Source organism: Morone saxatilis, unplaced genomic scaffold (assembly GCF_004916995.1).
Source record: "Morone saxatilis isolate NCDOM2014 unplaced genomic scaffold, NCSU_SB_2.0 Contig19, whole genome shotgun sequence".
Classification (NCBI taxonomy): Eukaryota; Metazoa; Chordata; class Actinopteri; family Moronidae; genus Morone; species Morone saxatilis.
Genome location: NW_023339751.1, coordinates 10180445 through 10196469, shown reverse-complemented (window position 1 = coordinate 10196469; position 16025 = coordinate 10180445). Strand labels below are relative to the sequence as shown.

Below are 16025 nucleotides of genomic sequence, written 5' to 3'. Positions count from 1 at the left end.
TAACGGTGATACAATTTTAAGGCCATTATTGTAACCCCTCAACGTTTTTGCACTTTGGACCAACGTAGCCAGGGTACGTTTTTATATGAGACTGGGTTGTATTTTGGACATGAACTGTTTTTTTATGTTGTTGCCACCACTTCACTGTGCTCTAACCTGCCCATGCGCTGGCTGCGGCGGATGCTGTTTTCCCTCTTGAGTGTAACAGAAACAGTGTCCTCCAAAGGAGAGTCAGGTTGAGTGTCCTCTCTTTCAGGGATGAGCTCTACATCTGCAGTGTCCTGGCAACGATCTGAGCGATCTGAATAAACATGGTTACAGATCATACATGGTACATTACAAACCTGTAGAAATAGTACATTTCACAAAATTGACTGTGCTCTTTTGAGTGAATCATTTCAATTTAAAGCATTGATACAAATATGAAGAAATGTCACTGGAGCACGCTTTATATAGTTTATAATCGCATATGCAAATGTCACCCACAGTTTTTGGTTGTGCCATAAAAATGCAGTATTTGTACAGCTTCCATCCATAATGCATTGAGGAAAAGGGTAATTACCAGACTGTAAATCGGCCTGATTACTTTGCTCTTTGGCATATGTGTCTAGAAACTCAGAAAAGGCTCCTTTGCTGGCACGAAGGCTGTTGTAGGATCCAACCTCCGAAACCACACCATCCACCAAGACCACTATTTCATCTACGTATGGCAGGAAGCTTACTCCGTGAGTCACCAAGATACGAGTCTGTAAAGAAAGATATAGTGGGCCACAGCTGTGAAATCGTAATTTATTTTAGGCAGTAAAAAATGTCATATCATATACTGCGCTGTTTGTATACCAGCATGAATATGGAATAACTGTAAAAACACCTGTGGTTTAAAAAAAGAATCATATCCTGCTACTAATGCTACCAATATATTAAACATGTTACTGTGAATTATACCATATTCAGATAGTAGTTATTCTGAACTGAAACATCGAATACTGATTAATGTACGAATGTAGGCTCGACACAAACCTTGTTTTTGAGTATTCCATTGGGTCCAATCACTTTCTCAAAGAGGTGCTTTCCTACGTGAGAGTCCACAGCAGACAAGGGGTCATCTAAGAGATAAATATCAGCCTGACTGTAAGCTGCCCGGGCCAAGCTCACACGTTGCTTCTGACCTCCTGAAAGGTTGATGCCCTGAGGACAGAGGAGAGGCGAGGAGAGAAACAGCACAAGGTAATATTAGGTCTGAAGGAGCATACTGAGCTTCTCCTAAATCCAAGAACATCTATGTTCATCTGTGTTTTCTTATTATTTTTCTCTGTGGTTTCACTTTTGGACAGCACTTCTCAGGGGCTGAATCTTTGCACAACACCATGGATATTAAACAATAACACAACCTTGAGAAGAAAAAAAAACAGACATGATGTTCTTCATCTACAAGTTGGTTTTATAATTGAAAAAAAAAAGAATTCATGACTGAGAATGGAATTCATGACAGTAGGAAAAAAAATGTAATGTGAAGTAAATTAGATTTAGAGTGAATGGGCTAAAGGATGCAAAAGCAGTGGTAGTGAAGGATGATTTGAAAATCATAATGATTTGACGTATATTCATATTTTAAAATACATTAATAACTCATCAGTATTTTCATTAAATTTTTATTTTGTGTGCTTTGGGGTCAACTGAGACAAATGTTCAGTTATGACTGTGCTTGTGTTCTTACTGAACATCGAGATGTGTTTACACAGGATGAGACATACTCGGTAACAAAACTCCAATGACTCATATTCAAATCCTTGGGTGGGCAAATCTTTGAATCTTACTTTCTCTCCAATCTCAGTGAGGTCACCCCCAGGCAGCAGCTTCAAGTCAGGGGCCAGGGCACAGGCCTGTATCACCTCCTGGAACCTCCTTTCTTTATGAGGAGAGCCAAACAGGATATTATCCCTCACAGTGGCGTTTTGGATCCAAGCTTGTTGCGGCACAAATGCAAGGGAACCCTGGACAGGAAAAAGAGCAAACCCATTTCATGAGGAAAAAGGGGTATTCATTCAAAAGAAACACTACACCTGTTGAGATAGGAAAAAAACAACAATTTTTTTACAGAAGCGGTTGGTAAGTGCTATTTGACGTCAACAGTTTGAAGAACTAACAATGCTCCAGCAGCTGTTACTATTGGTTTTTCTCAGGGAGTAAAAAAGGTTGAATCTATATCCTTTTTCAATATGGATCAACTGGTTCTTTGTACTATATGAAGCATTTTCTATTGTGAACTTAACTGCTGTGTTTATTTTGGCAATAAAACATTTCTTAACATTGGAGAGGCGGATTTGGAATAAAATGATTTATATTATGATATGAGCCGGAAACATGTAGACTGTGCCACTCTGTCATTGTATACATGTTTTGTCTTTGATTTAGGTTTTTGTTGTGTGGTTTGTTTTATGTTGGAGGACCACAATGGAAACACACATTATGTAATAACACACCATTATGTAATAACTCGATAAACGCCCACATTTTGTAATATAGAGCATGGACACAATATGTAATATTTAGATTGTTACAAAAGGAGGGTGTTATTATTACGTTTTGTTGGATTTTTACTTGGTAATAATCTGCAGTGTTATTACATAATGTGTTGTTAAAAGGCTTCATTGCATTTTAATCCTGTATGACTGTAACTACTGCTGTTTAAAGTTATTTTGTATTTTAAACATGAAGATTCTGCCTTTAAATAAAGAGAGAGGGGACTCTTGAATCACAAGACTCACAAGTCATTCAGTCATTCAATGTTCAACAGAATGTTGTGCACACGATATGTCCTTGGCTGAACACACCATTAGTGTTAGACAGACATAAAGTCAGAAATAAGGTGTCACCTGAATGTTGATAAAGCCTTTGGTGCTGTGCATCTCTCCAAGGAGGGCTGACATAAGAGAAGACTTTCCTGAGCCCACAGCTCCCACTACTGCTACCAAACGGCCTGGCTTAATATCCAAGGACACACTAGAAAACTCACACAAAATAAATATGTTCAATATTTTAAAGTGCAGTAGGGACAAATATAATGTTTTGCATTCATATGGCACAACATCCAAATGTGTAGTTTTGTTTTTGACACAATAAACATACTTTTTCAACAGAGGATCAGCTTCTTTTTCCCAAGCGAATGAGCCGTCACTTATGCTAACAGCAGTGTCTAACAGATGAGAACAGATGTACAGAGATATCAGAACAGATATACAGAGAGGACTGATGCACAGTACATGTACCAACAAACTGGTAAACACAATTAAATGCTGATGTTGGACATACTGAAACTGGTGTCATGGCGCACAATATCACTGTCCAGGTCTTCACCTCCCAGAAACTTCTCCAAGCGCTTCCTAGACACTGTCGTCTGAAGTGTCAAAGAAAAGGTTAGTGGGATTTCAGCACAGGGTTGGTATGTGTTTAAGTGCCGTGTTTTGTTGTTCCCTTACTTGCACCATGGCAGCGATGAGCATGGGCAACATGGCCAGGGGAAATCGGAGGATGTTGAAAAGAGAGATGGAAGTGAAAGCTTTCTCAGCAGTCAACACATTGTCTGAGCTCACCCCTACAAACACTGCAAATGTGGCAAGAGAAACCTGCGGAAAAAAGACAACGTGAGAAAAATTTTAAAAAAGACCAGTCCTGCTCCTCTTCTCTGTCTATTTTGTGAGACTCCTTCACAGGACTTACCAGAGCTGGAGCACAGCTGAAGATGAAGGTGGAGACAGATGTCAGGTAGGCAAACTTCCTCATGACCTTCAGTTCCTGCCCCCTAATGCCTTCCACCTGTGTTTGAAAGGATGGCTCCCATGCATACAGCTTCAGAATCTGATAGGAGGCGAGAGACGAAGAGGGGGACAAGAGGGGGGCACATCGTGGAGGACACGGAAAGGGAAGGGTGGGGTAACATAGGGATAGCATTCATACATAATGTGATAAACCACAAGTGGTGGATACAGTATAATAGAAAGCACTGACTAACATTTCAGCTTTTTCCTGAGACATAAAAGCCTTTCATCTGAGGAAGACCTCACACAGAGTCCCCCACTTCAACCAATCCACCAAACTATTTATACACAAAAGAAGGAGCAGAGGTGGTGACGTTACACCAATTATCGGTGATTGTTGAAATAACTGAATAAGGGAACTCACCTTAATGCCATTGAGTATTTCATTCATGATTTTCAGTCTCTTGTCTTTGAACTTCATATTTTCTATCTGAAACCCAAAAAAATCATGTAAATAAGTAAGCTCACTGTTCTACAGATAATGAAACAAATCACAAGAAATATTTGATACTTTCATGTGAGCTTATAACCGATATACAGTACAAAAAACTTGCACAATGTTATAAAACCATTCCCTAATGATGCATGCTTCATTATTTTTGTATGTGTTGGCTGTTCTTAGAAAAATACTATTGTCTCTATGTCCTGTATGTGCATTTCTGCTGACCTGGATATTTCTGGCCTTGGTGGCTAGAAATCCATTGATCGGCACCATTAGCACCATGACTGCCAGTCCCGCCAACACAGACGGTCCTAACTCCAGCCACAGGAAAACAATGGACAGGGTGATCTGCAGAGGGCAGGACCACAGCAGGTGGATGAAGTTGGTCACATCGTTGAAACGCTGGGCGTCTGCTGACATCAGGTTCACCGTTTCTCCAACCGTTGACTCTTTACGAGCTTCATTGGACACCACCAATGCCTTGGAAAAGGGATGAAGAAGGGATTGTAGGGAGAGAGGGAAATGGAAAGGAAATAAGAGGACAATTTAATGGAGATTTTAATGATACAGAGACAACAAAAAACAAATCTTTCATCTTAAACTTAATGCTCTTGAAAACATGCTCTTGCTGAACACAGCAGAAGGGGCCTGTGGAGGCACAGCTACAGTTATCACTCTATCCAAACATATGAGATATTGAATAGCGCAGGAAATTGCAAATTTATCTTGTAAGATACAAAAGCGACTGAGGCATGAAGTCCACACAGACATGGTGACAGTGTTCCTTTTTTTAGTGACAATTATGTGGTCAAAATTGGAGCAGTAATTTATTTCTTATGATGTGAACGGGAACAGTAATTTGTTAATTGTTTGTTGTCATTGTGATGTCACTCGTGTTTTTACCTTTTTGTACACGCTAGCCATGATGGCAGTGCGAACCTTCATCCCCAGCACAAAGCAGCGCTGGAAGTACTGCTGCAGGAACAGAGACTGCAGAACGGCTACCACCAGCAGCAGTACTGCGTACAGATACCCTTCCCAGGTGTACCTGGATTTGTCCTGAGTGAAGGAGATCATCAGTCTAGAAAAAGAAGAAATATTTTTCAGTCATGCAATTATTCTCCTTTCCCTCACTGTGTGCCCTATTATTTTTCTTCTTTCTCACCTTTACCCCTACCCTGTCAGACCCTGGTGTTATCAGTTGATGTTTGAACTAACCAGTGAGTAGTGAATAGTTAAGCTATAATGGTTAGAATATTCACAAGGCCATTGAATGTAATGTTAACAGCTTTAAAGGGGAATGCTGTCAAAGTCTGTTTACAGATCTTGGGGACCACTTCGGCAAATGTGAAAATAGATGTATAAAAATGTTTTCTTGCTCAAAATTTTCCACTGATTAAGGTTGAAGACTACAAGTTGGAAAATAAAAGCAATCTGCTACTGTGAGTTATTTGACCCTGAGTTAATGATTGTAGTGAATCCTGACAGAGTGAAGGTGCAAACAGCAGTAAAAAATGCTTTGTTGACAGTGATGCAGAGTGACTTAGGAACTTCAGGGTTTGTGTTCTGTCTGGTTATCAATGAAATAGCAATAAGATAATTTAATTAAAGCATTTAAAATCACAAGCAATAAAAAATTATAAACGCATTCATCTACATGACAAATTAGCTGCTTGCAAGACAACTGCTGGGAAATCACAACATCTTGGTGCCAGTGAAAAGGTTTTGTTTCAGACTTGACTCACTTTAGAAGTTGAGGACTGGCAAAAGCCAGCAGGTCCTGCAGAAGTTTGAAGAAAGCAGATTCAAGCAGAATCCCTCTAAAAGTCTTGTAAATTGTGGTAATCAGCCATGAGTTGGGATAGTCATCTTCCTTCTCCTTCTTTTTCTTCTTCTTTTCATCTGCTTTCTTTCCCTTTTCCTCCTAAAGAAAAATATTGTTTTAACATTACCTTTGAGCTCCATGGCTTTAGTCTACAAATAGATAGAATAAATAGTTATAAATTTAGTTATAAATAATTCATATTTTTACCATCATCAGCACATCCTGACTGACACCTTTCCCCAGACCATTTTGAAAGGCCTCTCCCTGGGCTTTGTCTCTGTTTTCATTCTGTTTCTTCTTCAACTTGTTGTGATAACGGACCCGAGCTGCGCCCAACTCCGACTGCATGACATGCTGGAAGCATTGGTTGATGTATGAAGTGCTATCTATTTCGTTTAGGTCCCACATGTCCTCCTGAACCAGGGGCCGCTTGTACCCCTTTAGCACCATGCTAGGAAGACAAGTAGAAGTTGAAAGTTGTGTGTGTTTGCTGGGATTCGTACTGTGTTACTTAATAAAGCTCCCAACTTTTAATTTACCTGTTAAACCAGTTGAAAGTGATTCTGCTCAAAAATGCTGCACCTGCCTCAGGATTCTGTGGATAAAAGCGATAAAAGAAGGTGGATTACGTTCACAGCGGGCTAAGGGAATAAAAATTCAGTGTGTTATGAATTTTTGCAGCATTAAAACACAAAGATAAAACAAAAATGGGTGCTTTTTTACATTTTTTACACGCTCCTTGGCTTCCGATGGGATATCAGCCACAGCAGAGAGAATAAGTGCAATCAATTCCAGTCCAAAAGAGATGTAGAAAAGGCAGAACCGAGGGACATCACTGATCTCTCCCTGATGGTCAAAGATGAGAGTAAAGAATATATTATTTAAGAAACAAGGAGATGCAACAGTGAATGGTGTATGACTAAAACATATGGAGAGCTGAAGGACATTATATGAAGTAACTGCATTCTGTTTAAGATACCACTTTTCTTCTAGCGTAACACCTTGTATCACTTCTAATGTCACAGCTCATACCAGCTTCAGTGCCTCTCGTAAGAGGGTCTGGAAAGGGAAGACGTCGCACAGGACAAGGAGCAACCAGAAGACAAAGAGAGTGGCGGAGTCTACTGCTCCTTTCCTCCGCCTAACTCCTTCCTGACACAGCAGCAGAAGGATCTAACAAAGGAGACAAATCAGAACATAAATAAACATGTCAGCTTTCATCCTTGAGCACCAAAAGGTTAGAATTACCACCCCGCAGTTGTAGGCCTCCGCTAACCTGTCAAGTTGCAGTTTTATATCTGTCCAGACTAACTGTATATAATATAGGCTTTGTTGTGACTTTGATGGAACTAAATAAAAGTGTGCTATTATGTTTTCAAGCTACACGGAATCATTATTATCTCTTTAATGTATGATTTCAGTGAATATAGCTTTTTGAATAAATGAAGGATTATCATTAAGTGTATTTGCTAATCAGGTATCTGTGTACTTGATTGCTATGTAAAGATGAATTCTTATAGTATAGCCATAAAAAATGCGGTGCTTTTGTTTTCTCTTAGCATTTTTAGATGCAAAGCTTCTCTATGAGCTGAGGTGAAACACACTCACAGGATCATGATTAGTTAAGTGTGCTCCAATATGTTGTTTGCCGTCATGTGATTCTAATGACAGCAGAATAGATAAGACGTTTACTCACTGTGTTGTCCCATGCAAGATGTGCATTGCTCAATTAATTCTTATGGCTAAAAACTTATTTTAAGGTCACAATGACCTTTGACCTTGATTACTTTTTGTCCCTGCGTTATGATGTTGAGTAATGGATGAAAAATAGTATAGAACGTTAAGGTGTTGAGTAATGGACAAAAGATAGGACAGGACATTATAATGACACAATGAAATTGACGTTTGACATTTTGGATAAAATACATTTCATGTATCAAAACATAATGCCTCCAGCTACGGCTACCATTATAAATGGAAAACCAGCTATATTTACCCATGTGACAGCGTACAGGACAGGGTTTGCGTAGTATACGCCAGGATTTTTCACTGTTGAAGGTGGGTCTTTGCTCGGACCAAAATCCTCTCCTAATGTGACAGCCAGGGCTGCTATGGCCGTCAAGAACAACAAAGACACCACAAGCTGTCAGGAAGGAAGACAGACAAGACTGGCATATAAATCACATTAAAGCCTCAAACCACTCAAAAGTGTGTTCTGCTTATTGTTGCTTCACTTGGATGTTTAACTTTCAATGTGCAGCTTGATTTTTTGTCACATCTCAACTAGTTTAAGAGTCATGGTCCAATATGCAACCCCCAATAAGTGGATTGTAGAAACTCGAAACTTTCAGTGTAGGTATAGAAGACATCTTGTGTCTAGTTAAACTAAAAACATTTGCATATTCATAGATTCTGGATTTTTTTTAATGAGGGAGGAAGAGTATAGCTACATAATTGAATGTTTTTGTAAAAGAAAATAATAATGACATACCAGACACAAATTATTACTCTAAGCGGAGTATTGTTATACTTGTCTGTAGATCTTAAAATAAAAAATAAGACAGGAAATGTTATAATTGTACCCCTTGGACCAAGATTTCTTAATCATGGGGTACTTGCTGCTGTTGTTACTGTAAAATCAGCTTCCTCCTCTTCCCTCTCAGCATCACCTTATAAATGGAACAATGTGTCTGTTTCTTTTTATTGCTGTGTGCATTACCTGTTTGCAGAGGTAGAGCTTAGACAGGTGTTTTCTATTCACTTGTGTTTTCCTGCAGAGAGACACCAGGTGCCACGGGGCACAGAGCCATAGGAACCCCAGGGGGATCCAGACCAGAACCGTCTGCTCTACACATACCGGGAGGTCTGGGTCTTCTCTATTCAAATACGAAGCATTCTGATGTGCACACAAACACACACACGTATAAACACACATCACACAAGAATAAAACCATCATTTACGAAATAATGCTGCTGCCCTCCTAGGTCAATCAATAAGTCAATCTCAGAGAAAGGTACACAAATACACTTCCATCTGTGTACCCCTGAAGCTCACTCTATATTACACCACAGGGACACACCACACCTCCGTGATTAAAAATTTAATCAACAGTGACTCACATGTAATTAAACCCTAAGTCCCTGCTTACTGCTGTAAGTGCAGCTGCATTTGTAATGTGCACTTCTGGAGAGAAGAGAGCAATGGAGAAATGGATGCAAACAGACAAGGATGTGAAGTGAAAGAACACTTAGGATATGTTATCTGAACAAAAGTCCCTGAAACTGTGGTGTTTCCAGCTTTTGACATGTTTTGAAAGTATTCATTAGCGTGTCAATGAAGTAGTTGAAGTTATTGCCACCTGCTGTGTGACTATTTCACAGTCTCCAGAAGCAAAAGTAGGGTCTGGCAATACAGTCAGATGTGTGTATGTCGTTGCTGGACTGCTGAAAAATGTCTATCACATCTTCCCAGAGCCCTAGATCACATCTTAGGTCAAGTATTTTTTATTTATTTTTTTGTCTGAAAAAGCTTTCTGCTTTTCCTTGTGGGTTTTTCTAGAAACTGCACTTCTACTGAGTCAGACACCCTCTCCACATTTAAGAGTAGGCTTAAGACCACATTTAAGAGTAGGCTTAAGACATTCCTCTTTGATAAAGCTTATAGTTAGGGCTGGATCAGGTGAGTCCTGAACCATCCCTTAGTTATGCTGCTATAGGCCTAGACTATCGGGGGATTTTCCAATGACACTGAGCTCTCTCTTCCTTCTCTCTCTCTCTTTCTGCACTCATTCATGTCCCATTTAATGCATGTTACTAACTTCACTTCTTCCGGAGTTCTTGTGCTTTATCGTCTTGCAGGTTCTCATGGATCCTGGTGGAGCTCCTGCCATGGTCCTGCTTGACTACCATTGCTAAAATCACTGATATTATTGTTATTATTATTAGTTATTATTAAGTATTATTATTGCTACAGTTTACTGTTGTTACTGTTGTCGCTACTCGCTGTCCCCATCCTTGCTGCTGTCATCGTCCACCGTCTTTTTCATGATCGTCATCGATCATATATATTAATGTAGTTGTTGCTACTGTTGTTGCTGTACATATGTTTGTCTCTCTCTTGTTTCTTTCTCTCTGTCTGTCTGTTCTCTCTCTTTTTCTCTCTCCTCTCTTTCTCTCTTCCCGCCAAAGCTGGTCAAGGCAGATGACCCCACCACTAGAGCCCGAAGGGTCTGTCCTAGTTTCTGCCTGTTAAAAAGGCAGTTTTCCTTGCCCGTCACCAAGTGCTTGTCATGGTGGTACTGTGAGTCTCTGTAAATGTTAAAAGGAGTTCCGTCAGCCTGCTCTATTTGAAAAGTGTCCTGAGATAACTTCTGTTATGAATTGGCGCATACAAATAAAACTGAATTGAATTGAATTGAATTACTGAAGAGAAAAATCATCCAAAAAATAATTGAATAATAGACAAAATATTCAATTTCAAGTACTTCTATAATCATACAGTTACAACTCATAAACATATGCTTCAGTTGTAGGACATGCTGAGTCATGTCATTATTGTCCAGTCACATGTTCACTGAGCTCACTGTGTACAGAGGTGAAAACATATCAAATGACGTCCCATAAACGTTCAATATAAAATATTATTTGGACACAATATACCTTTTTAAACATTTCTTAGTTCAGTTTTTAGAAATAACTTTCAGAGCTACAGCATGTCCTTCATATTTATTATATTGTCACATGCCGAGCGGATCGACAAGTCTTGAAGTGAAGAAGATTACAGCAGGTTGTTTTTTTTTGTCTGGGTCAATGAGGTTCATAACTGGTATTTTGTAATAACAAAAAAGTTTGTTCTTACTAGAGATAATGTTTTGTATTTCTGTGTAGGTTTTATTGTGTCCAACCTCTGTAATTATCTACTTACATTTAAGTGAATTGATTGTATAACTTATTGATCACATGTGTGCATGTCAAAAGTTATTCTGTGTTTTTCATCTTGAGAGTGTAAAAAAATGTCAACTGAGATCAGCTTGAGGCCACAATGAAACCAATTCCCTCATTCCCACTGTCTCCCATCGGCTACATAAACCCTGGTTGTTGAACTCACCCAGAAGATGGACCCACAGTACTCATCCAGAGCTGCGACACTCATGGTCCACACTGATGGCTTCAGTCGCCTTTAGATGACTAGACAACCAGGCGCCCTCTCACCCTCTGCTTCACTGCTGTCAAGGCTGACTTGAATGCTCCTTCTATCTGTCCTGTCCACCCACACTCCAGAGACAATTGCAGGACGTGACTCTGAGGGACTTTGAGCCATAAGGCTCTCAAGCAGAAACCCAACCTTGCAACCCCCTTGTGCAGAGAAAAGACAATATGTCAGAGATATACTGGATCGATGAGAAGAGCAGAGGGGTTAATGCTTAAGCTGAGTCCTGATCGTTTTTGTATTAGGCAGAAGATCTTATGGGTTGTCCTCTAGCAGTCGTCTTGACTTGTTTGGTGTCAGAAGAAGCACACGCAGGCAGCCCTCCCGATGGTTAAATGAGGAAACACAACAAATGTAGACAAGGTCATTGAGAAAATCCAGCCTTACACCAACCCACTGACACTCATGTGTGTCTAAAGTTCATTTCAGGCAGATGACTGTATGTAAGAGAAAAAAAGAGAAGCAGAAGGACGAGCAGTATTCCTATGCTGTTTTTCTTTGTGTTAGGGGGACAGCCAACCAAAAAAGGGAATGTGTTTAGGGAAGGGAAGGGAAGGGAAGGGGAGGGAGTGAGCAAATTAGACCCCCTTTTCCTGTTGTGTTTCCACTTCTCCTCTGCATGCCTTCACTCTCTCTGGACAGAGACCCATTTTCGGAACTCAAGTCACATCAGATTAGTTTCAGGGAGTCAGGCATTGAAACGAGGTTGTTAAAGCTGCTGAAGTGTTATTTGAAAGAGTTGCAGAGTATTTGTCAAAAATAAATGTTGGCTGGAGGGAATTGTGGGAAGAGAAGGGTGGTGACTGCTTGGCTTTTCCTCTCTCTTTCTGTTTCCTATTCTGAGGAAGGGGGCCGGACACTACACCCAAAATACACACTGTATACAATACATTCAAATCAAAGAGAGATTTAGAAAACATGAGCTTCCTTGGTCTGTGTTTTTTAGTAATTCAAACAAAGGATAAGATCACTTTAACCTGGAGCCACCAGGTGGTACACTACATGACCACTAAACACATTTTTGTGCTAGTATGCAAAGTGCTGGGTTTTCTTTATGTGCCGTGTTGATGTTGGACTACTAATTGCTACCAGACGATAGTTCAACACAAACCAGAGAAACAAAGAGGACTTCTGCTTGCGTGTATGAGTTTGTTTGAGAGAGGAACACTTTTGTTGTTGTTTCAGCTTTATACTGTCTCAAGTGTCAATTTCAACTTTTAACTTTTAACAAAGCTGATGAATAACATTGGGCAAACATAAAACTTGTTCAAACTGCAACAGAGTAAAATTAATACATGACTCATGCAGACTTGTCGTGTAGTAAACTAATTAATAATTTATATTGCTGCAAATACAACCATTGTCAACATTTAAGAATGTGTGTGAAAAGCCTTTCACTAACTGTGATATTCATAAAACAGATTACTCTGACTGTGTGACGGTTAATCATTACATATTGGATAACACCACATGGGCGTAAACTTGTTGACTCATGTGTGTGTATAGTCCCAAGGACAGCCATGTGACACAACCCATACATAAGTGAAGAGTGTTGTAAATATCTACTTACAACTATGCATAAAGGTGAGCCTTGTGCTCTATCATAATGAGCCATTAGTAGCTATTAGCTCAGTCTGACTGCTTGTTGCACAACAGCTAGAGAAAAAATAAATATTTGCTGTCTACAAAGGACTACAACTGAGAGCAATTTAAAACCAGAGATGTATTTAACATTTGAGTGAACATTTTTATTAAGGTATAGAAGAGGCCAAGGTCACTTAAAGAAAAATGCCACACAAAAAGAGATTAAACAGCTAGTGGAAAATAAACACTGACCTAAATGAATAATAGTTGTTTTAACTTGTTTTATTTCTGCAGGTTTTAACAGGTTAAACTTAAGACCTTTTAAGACCATTATGAATGCAATTTAAGACATATTTCACATCTATACTGGCAAAAACAGTATGAAGGAAGGAGATGGAGGAATAAGTCGGTATAAGTTCCATGTCGGTTTCATTTTGTAGTTGTTTAAAAAATGCAATAAAACCTTCCCAAAAACACATGTAAAATTGAGACTTCTTACAATTAATTAATGAATATTAATGTCATTAACCCAATAGATTTTTAAGACCAGGTAAACACCATATTAAAGGCATTTTAAGACCTAAAAATCTAATTATGAGGGGTGCTTGGATAGCTCACCTGGTAGAGCTGGCACCCCATGTACCAAGGCTGAGTCCTTTCTGCTGGGTGTCATACTTGCTGTCACTATTTATTAAAGGCAATTCAAATCCCTAAAACAATTAAGATTAGATTTCATACATTTTAAGACCCTGCAGACACCCCATTTTAAGCAACTCAACTGTATCTGCTTCTTTCTGCTCTCTGACCAGACACCAGTAGTTAATACACCTTAATGAGACACCATGGTTTAAGTTAAGTCAAGCAGATTTATTCTAAAGTGAATATTTAGGCAACTGTTATGTGCACTTAGAAGAGAATAAAACCTATTAATGAAACCAGTTGTCAACACAACGTGAACAAGACATCCATTACATCAGCTTACATGACAGTTCATCATTGATATTGAACCACCATGATGTCATACATAGGTTTATTGAAGTAACTGGATAACTTTGCTCAGTAAAACAGATCATCAGTCCAAGTTCCAGTTTTGATGTGGGTTCTGGGTTTTTCATCCGGATGACTCAGTAAACCTGCTTCTTGAACTTCATACATACTCTTCATAGTGTGTCTTATTCTTAACATGTTACTGTTAAGGTTTAGTGAAGGCACCAAAAACACCTTGGTTTGACTATTTCTTCTATTTGACTATTCTGTCAAGTCAAACAAGGTGAATTGCCCTTTGAGATGTAAAATAATAAATTTGAATAATAATTTAAATCATGGCATACAACTGTTTACAGGCACCATTAACAAGTCTGCTGATATGCCCCATTGTTTAATGATATCACATGTTCTGTGACTCTCACTTCTGCACAACCAGATGGTTCCTTATAAGGTCAATTTTCACTATTTCATAGACTTGAATCAACTATTTGAGAATCAATTCAGTCTGGTTACATATCAACATGAAGAACGTAACATGACTTTTCCAATCCCAATTCAAATTAAGTGTAAATGAAGCGTAGAAGAAAGTACACTTAAATGCTGATTTTTTAAATTTTAATTCTGAACAAACTGAATCAAGTTACAATGTTCTTGTAAAAACTAGTACAGGAGGTCGCAGCTTTGCGTTATCTTCCACTGTAAAGAGGGAGTGCTGTAAATGAATATAGGTAAACTATATGGCAACTGGAAAGAATAATGTATAAGTAACAGCACTGATCAGTTCTTTTCCTATGGTGTTATTTGGAAGACAATTTTTAATTTAGCAATCTATTGAGTATTTTAGGCCACATACAGTACAGAAATAATGGTTGATTATTTATCACCCTCCACTTTGTGATACTTTGATAGACTGCATATTCCATAAGGTTGCGGGGCTGTCCCTGAACTTTAACTTTACAAGGACTGTTTGATTATTAACAAAACAAAAAACACAACTCTATGGCTATTCTGAAATGTATAATTATTTTCAGCTTCAGTGAACTGAAGTACTGAGGTATCTGTTTTGTTGTCGTCATGATTGTCCACTACCCATTCACAAGGTATTTCTGGCTATTGCATTAAGAGTGCGGACTTTGCTCACATCTGCCACCTTCAAGCCGTACTCAGGTGCTGAGAAAGCAGCTCCCATCGTCACACAGGTGTTCCTGAACATGGAAACATCATTGTTGTTATTTAGTTATAGTATATAGTTGCAAGAAATTGTGCACCATATGGAAGCATGGGCAAAATTGCCCATTTTAACATACCTGAACTTCATGGCAGAGTCCTTACCGGAGCGGGCTGAGCAGTGAAACTCCTGAGCCCCTGACCCCTCTAAAATTCTCTGCAGGTTCCTCTCTGTAATACCCCCTCCTGTATTAAAAAAAAAAAAGATAAATAAACTATCAAGAAAAACAACCCACATGTAAATTGCATGCAAAAGAAATCAAAAGTACTAACCTGGCATGATGGAAATTCTCCCTTTAGCCTGTTGAGTAACAGGTGGAGATAACAGATAAATAGCTATGCTGGTTCCATATGTTTGCATGCCAACCTGTGTGAATACGTATAATTTATACATACTTGATCAATGAGCCGTTTAATGAGAGGGAGTCCCTCCAAAGCAGTGGAATCACAGCCACTTGTCAATACACGCTGGAACCCTAATGATATCAGTGTCTCCAGAGCAACCGCTGGGTCATGAACCATGTCAAAAGCTGCAGTCAGAGCAATATTAGTTTAATAACATGAGATCATCAGACTCAATAATACATATTATTACATCCTTTCAGGCATCATACTAGCACTGATTCTAAAGGGCTTTTAGTCCATCGAGGGTTTGCGACATTTTCTCAAGTCTAATTGCTGGCAAGCTGCAAATTATTTTAAAAGCTGTAAAGGAGCAGTGTGTATGATTAAGTGGCATTTAGCAGTATAGCTCAGATCGCAACTCCCTCGCTTCACCCTCTCCCTTCATGCATGAAAGGAGAAACTATGGTGCAAAAAAACATGAACAGTCCTTGCTGACGGACTCAATGGAAGGCGACCCGCAGCGTCTGTAGGTATAAAAGACTCATTCTCAATGTTTTCGTTCCTTTTTTGGGGGGAGGGGGTTGTATA

General features: G+C 39.2%; 2 protein-coding genes across 3 annotated transcripts in view; both read right to left on the bottom strand.

Annotated features, from left to right (window-relative positions):
- Window positions 1-11797, bottom strand: part of abcc2 (ATP-binding cassette, sub-family C (CFTR/MRP), member 2) — a 20462-nt gene extending 8665 nt beyond the window's left edge. The window contains exons 1-20 of one of the 2 annotated variants that reach the window (XM_035663713.1): window positions 11193-11797; window positions 8805-8981; window positions 8082-8228; window positions 7118-7258; window positions 6809-6931; window positions 6625-6680; window positions 6293-6536; window positions 6006-6184; window positions 5164-5341; window positions 4486-4740; window positions 4183-4248; window positions 3721-3858; window positions 3480-3626; window positions 3313-3397; window positions 3130-3196; window positions 2877-3003; window positions 1818-1994; window positions 1021-1188; window positions 563-746; window positions 157-292 (exon numbers count right to left, since the gene is read on the bottom strand). In XM_035663713.1, coding sequence (XP_035519606.1) covers window positions 157-292; window positions 563-746; window positions 1021-1188; window positions 1818-1994; window positions 2877-3003; window positions 3130-3196; window positions 3313-3397; window positions 3480-3626; window positions 3721-3858; window positions 4183-4248; window positions 4486-4740; window positions 5164-5341; window positions 6006-6184; window positions 6293-6536; window positions 6625-6680; window positions 6809-6931; window positions 7118-7258; window positions 8082-8228; window positions 8805-8981; window positions 11193-11237 — 2840 coding nt within the window. In that variant the 5' untranslated portion in view covers window positions 11238-11797. Of the gene's footprint in view, window positions 1-156; window positions 302-562; window positions 747-1020; window positions 1189-1817; window positions 1995-2876; window positions 3004-3129; window positions 3197-3312; window positions 3398-3479; window positions 3627-3720; window positions 3859-4182; window positions 4249-4485; window positions 4741-5163; window positions 5342-6005; window positions 6185-6292; window positions 6537-6624; window positions 6681-6808; window positions 6932-7117; window positions 7259-8081; window positions 8229-8804; window positions 8982-11192 lie in introns of both variants that reach the window. The other variant, XM_035663712.1, reaches the window with a different exon arrangement.
- Window positions 11798-14466: 2669 nt separating this feature from the next.
- The window catches only part of cutc (cutC copper transporter homolog (E. coli)), a 4617-nt gene continuing 3058 nt past the window's right edge, over window positions 14467-16025 (bottom strand). Inside the window, exons 6-9 of the mRNA XM_035663638.1 lie at window positions 15489-15622; window positions 15366-15393; window positions 15173-15278; window positions 14467-15070 (exon numbers count right to left, since the gene is read on the bottom strand). Of these exons, the coding sequence (XP_035519531.1) occupies window positions 14959-15070; window positions 15173-15278; window positions 15366-15393; window positions 15489-15622 (380 nt within the window). The 3' untranslated portion in view covers window positions 14467-14958. The remainder of the gene's footprint in view (window positions 15071-15172; window positions 15279-15365; window positions 15394-15488; window positions 15623-16025) is intronic.